The 5,000-nt window shown below is 47.1% G+C and overlaps 1 protein-coding gene across 1 annotated transcript in view; it reads right to left on the bottom strand.

Annotated features, from left to right (window-relative positions):
• LOC124029294 (WD repeat domain phosphoinositide-interacting protein 1-like) overlaps nucleotides 1-1,736 on the bottom strand; it is a gene marked incomplete at both ends in the record, with an annotated part of 6,137 nt that extends 4,401 nt beyond the window's left edge. Inside the window, one exon of the mRNA XM_046341059.1 lies at nucleotides 1,570-1,736. Coding sequence (XP_046197015.1) covers nucleotides 1,570-1,736 — 167 coding nt within the window. The remainder of the gene's footprint in view (nucleotides 1-1,569) is intronic.
• Between the last annotated feature and the right edge of the window lie 3,264 nt (nucleotides 1,737-5,000).

The raw sequence follows: 5,000 nt of genomic DNA, 5'->3' as shown, positions 1-5,000 counted from the left end.
GGAGAGAGAGAGGGGGAGATGGGGGGAGAGAGAGAGGGGGAGAGGAGGGGGAGAGAGAGGAGAGAGAGAGGGTGAGATGGAGAGGGAGAGAGAGAGAGAGAGAGAGAGATGATGGGGAGAGAAAGAGATGGGAGGGGGAGAGGAAGAGGGAGAGGGAGAGAGAGAGGGGGATGGGGGGAGAGAGAGAGGGAGGGAGGGGAGAGAGAGAGGGAGAGAGAGGGTGAGATGGAGAGGGAGAGAGAGGGGGGGAGAGGGAGGGGAGAGAGAGAGGGAGAGAGGGAGGGGAGAGAGAGAGGGTGAGATGGAGAGGGAGAGAGAGGTGACTGTTAGTATGTGAATTGCGATGATCATTTCCTGGCAGGTTATCCTATGTCAACATGTCCTAACAAAAAGTGTTCAAAATCAACAGCTGCTGACAACAACGTCTCTACGTCTCTATATGTATGTCTCTGTTGTTGTTACTGTAGTTACCTGTCTGTTGAGTCTGACAGAGAGGATGTTGTTACTGTAGTTACCTGTCTGTTGAGTCTGACAGAGAGGATGTTGTTACTGTAGTTACCTGTCTGTTGAGTCTGACAGAGAGGATGTTGTTACTGTAGTTACCTGTCTGTTGAGTCTGACAGAGAGGATATTTGTTACTGTAGTTACCTGTCTGTTGAGTCTGACAGAGAGGATGTTGTTACTGTAGTTACCTGTCTGTTGAGTCTGACAGAGAGGATGTTGTTACTGTAGTTACCTGTCTGTTGAGTCTGACAGAGAGGATGTTGTTACTGTAGTTACCTGTCTGTTGAGTCTGACAGAGAGGATGTTGTTACTGTAGTTACCTGTCTGTTGAGTCTGACAGAGAGGATGTTGTTACTGTAGTTACCTGTCTGTTGAGTCTGACAGAGAGGATGTTGTTACTGTAGTTACCTGTCTGTTGAGTCTGACAGAGAGGATGTTGTTACTGTAGTTACCTGTCTGTTGAGTCTGACAGAGAGGATGTTGTTACTGTAGTTACCTGTCTGTTGAGTCTGACAGAGAGGATGTTGTTACTGTAGTTACCTGTCTGTTGAGTCTGACAGAGAGGATGTTGTTACTGTAGTTACCTGTCTGTTGAGTCTGACAGAGAGGATGTTGTTACTGTAGTTACCTGTCTGTTGAGTCTGACAGAGAGGATGTTGTTACTGTAGTTACCTGTCTGTTGAGTCTGACAGAGGATGTTGTTACTGTAGTTACCTGTCTGTTGAGTCTGACAGAGAGGATGTTGTTACTGTAGTTACCTGTCTGTTGAGTCTGACAGAGAGGATGTTGTTACTGTAGTTACCTGTCTGTTGAGTCTGACAGAGAGGATGTTGTTACTGTAGTTACCTGTCTGTTGAGTCTGACAGAGAGGATGTTGTTACTGTAGTTACCTGTCTGTTGAGTCTGACAGAGAGGATGTTGTTACTGTAGTTACCTGTCTGTTGAGTCTGACAGAGAGGATGTTGTTACTGTAGTTACCTGTCTGTTGAGTCTGACAGAGGGATGTTGTTACTGTAGTTACCTGTCTGTTGAGTCTGACAGAGAGGATGTTGTTACTGTAGTTACCTGTCTGTTGAGTCTGACAGAGAGGATGTTGTTACTGTAGCTGTAGTTGCAGATCTCCGTTCCCTTCTTAAAGTGGTAGACGTTCATCCGTCTGGGGATGGAGAGACTGACCACCACCACCAGACTGCTGGAGAACAACCGCTCCACGATGTACACGTCTGGGGTCTCTGATGGGGAAGAGCAGGGCACACATGGGGTAAGCATGGTATGGGCATGAGTGTCCTAGGGGGCTGAGGTAGCCTGGTGTTAGTGTCCTGGGGGGCTGAGGTAGCCTGGTATTAGTGTCCTGGGGGGCTGAGGTAGCCTGGTATTAGTGTCCTGGGGGGGCTGAGGTAGCCTGGTTTTAGTGTCCTGGGGGGGCTGAGGTAGCCTGGTATTAGTGCCCTGACATGGTTGGTTTCTATCTCCACACCACTGTGTCTGCCAGTAATAATGAACTGAACAGTAAATCACCAGACTGCTGGCTAGTGAAGTTATCCATCTACTATTGCCTGTCAACCATTTATCAGTCTACACACAGTGTCTGCAACCCAAATTACACCCTATTGCCTATTTACTGTTGACTGGGAGCCACAGGGCTCTATGTATTTGGAACACAGCCAGTGATTCACTACAAGGATGTAGACTAACAGAGAATTACCCATCAATGGAAGAGGACTGGCAAGTAATTATCCCTGTAACTGACACTAATGCCCAGAGAGAGGCTGGACAACACAACTAGAATGAGATCCTCTGTACGGACTGAACAATTCTACAGCTTCCTGTATGAGTCAGGAGGCCTGTATGAGTCAGAGGCCTGTAGGAGCCAGAGGCCTGTATGAGCCAGAGGCCTGTATGAGTCAGAGAGGCCTGTATGAGTCAGAGGCCTGTATGAGTCAGAGGCCTGTATGAGTCAGAGGCCTGTATGAGTCAGAAGCCTGTATGAGCCAGAGGCCTGTATGAGCCAGAGGCCTGTATGAGCCAGAGGCCTGTATGAGCCAGAGGCCTGTATGAGTCAGAGGCCTGTATGCGTCAGAGGCCTGTATGAGTCAGAGGCCTGTATGAGCCAGAGGCCTGTATGAGCCAGAGGCCTGTATGAGTCAGAAGCCTGTATGAGTCAGAAGCCTGTATGAGTCAGAGGCCTGTATGAGTCAGAGGCCTGTATGAGTCAGAGGCCTGTATGAGTCAGAGTCCTGTATGAGTCAGAGACTTTAAGGGAGATAAAAGCTCTGGTATAGGAGTCATAGAGTATACAAGCAGCCTATCAGAGAGAGGCAGAGGAGTACAGGCAGCCTATCAGAGAGAGGCAGAGGAGAACAGGCAGCCTATCACAGAAAGGCAGAGGTGTTGGAACTAAGTCTATTCCAGGGGAAGGGTTATGGGGTTTGTTTGGGGACGGGTTCTAGGCGAAGGGGTTTGTTTGGGTTGGGGTCTAGGGGACGGGGTTCTAGGCGAAGGGGTTTGTTTGGGATGGGGTCTAGGGGACGGTTCTAGGCGAAGGGGTTTGTTTGGGATGGGGTCTAGGGGACGGGTTCTAGGCGAAGGGGTTTGTTTGGGATGGGGTCTAGGGGACGGGTTCTAGAGCGAAGGGTTTGTTTGGGATGGGGTCTAGGGACGGGTTCTAGGCGAAGGGGTTTGTTTGGGATGGGGTCTAGGGGACGGGTTCTAGGCGAAGGGGTTTGTTTGGGATGGGGTCTAGGGGACGGGTTCTAGGCGAAGGGTTTGTTTGGGATGGGGTCTAGGGGACGGGTTCTAGGCGAAGGGGTTTGTTTGGGATGGGGTCTAGGGGACGGGATCGAGGGGAAGAGGTTTGTTTGGGATGGGGTCTAGGGGAAGAGGTTTGTTTGGGATGGGGTCAAGGGGAAGGGTCTAGGGCAGGGGTGTCAAAGTCAAATGGACGGAGGGCCAAATAAAAATTTAGCTACAAGCCGAGGGCCGACTGTTGAATGTTCATTGAAAATTTTTTACATGACGCATATAGTCTAGTGAACCTAATTGAACCTACTGAAAACCTAACAAATATATTCCAATATGATCAGATAAATAAAGCAATATTTTCTTATGGCTCTGTCAGTAATCTTTAATTTTCAACAGACACAAAAGACAAATTTCCTTTATATAAAAATCCCCATAACATGAACATTAAATGAAAGAAACCGGTATTCAAGGCACCATCAGTAGCCTATATTTTCTATTTTAGCAAAAGTAGGCTAAATTTACTTCAAAGAAAAAAACAATAATAGCAATTTTCTATCATCCACTCAACTGAAATATTTTTAAAATATAATTGGATTGAAATACAATAAAATAAAGTGCAAAAATCTATTAATCAAAAAAAAACAACACTTTGTTTAAGGAGAAGTAACATGCAGTGAAAACAAATATTAAACTTTAACTTTTTAAACTTGAACTGAGTAAAAACTCTAAATATGTGATTGCACAGTAATGTTCACTTGTTTGAGGTTGAGGGTGATACTTGGTGGTGTCCCATCTTTTCCACAAGTTCATCAATGTTCGGGGTAAGGCTCTGAGCTGAGGAAATCCTCAGAATTGAGTGGAGGTGTTCAGCAGTAAGTCGACTTCTGTGTGATGTTTTGTTCAAGTTCATCAAAGAAAACAGTTGTTCACACAGGTATGTGCTGCCAAACATAGACAACGTTTGAGCAGCCTGGATGCGCAGCTGGGGCATTGTGTCGGGAGGAACGGGCGAACTCCGCAGCACCCACTGCCGCATATTTTGCCCTCAGTGCATCATTGCATTGGAGGTCAATCAACTCCATTTGGAGGTTTGGTGGTGAGCTTTCCACGTCAACAGCAAATGGGTTACCGAGCAGTTCCAACCTGCTTTTTTGTGCTTCAAAGTCAGCAAATCGGCGTCGAAAGTCAGCGGCAAGCATACCTATTTTATCAGCCAACTGTGCGCTCGGGAACGCACTGGTAGAGAGCTTCTCTTTCATGGTCTGGCAGCTGGGAAAGTGGCTCAAATTTTCTTTCCGCATCTCGTCTCCCACAGAGTCAGTTTGGTTTTAAATGCCTTCACTGTACTGTACATATCAGAGATGACACGATCCCGACCCTGCAGCTGCAAGTTCATTGCATTCAGATGACTCGTAATGTCACACAGAAAAGCCATTTCACACAGAAACATTTCGTCTCGGAGTTGTGTTGTGTCTTTCCCTTTGCTGTCCAAGAACAGACAAATCTCCTCACGGCTTCGAAACATCTTTGAAGCACCTTTCCCTGGCTTAGCCATCGCACCTCTGTGTGATAAGGCAAATCACCATGCTCCGTTTCTAACTCCGTCCAGAAATGCCTTGAACTGGCGGTGATTCAAACCTTTGGCTCTGATAAAGTTAACTGTGCGCGTGATGATGCTCATTACATGCTCCATTTTCAAGGCTTTACCGCACAACGCTTCCTGGTGTATGATACAATGATAAGCTGTCAGCTCA

The sequence above is a fragment of the Oncorhynchus gorbuscha genome, unplaced genomic scaffold, assembly GCF_021184085.1.
Source record: "Oncorhynchus gorbuscha isolate QuinsamMale2020 ecotype Even-year unplaced genomic scaffold, OgorEven_v1.0 Un_scaffold_6015, whole genome shotgun sequence".
Classification (NCBI taxonomy): domain Eukaryota; kingdom Metazoa; phylum Chordata; class Actinopteri; order Salmoniformes; family Salmonidae; genus Oncorhynchus; species Oncorhynchus gorbuscha.
This window is presented reverse-complemented; position numbering and strand designations above follow the sequence as displayed.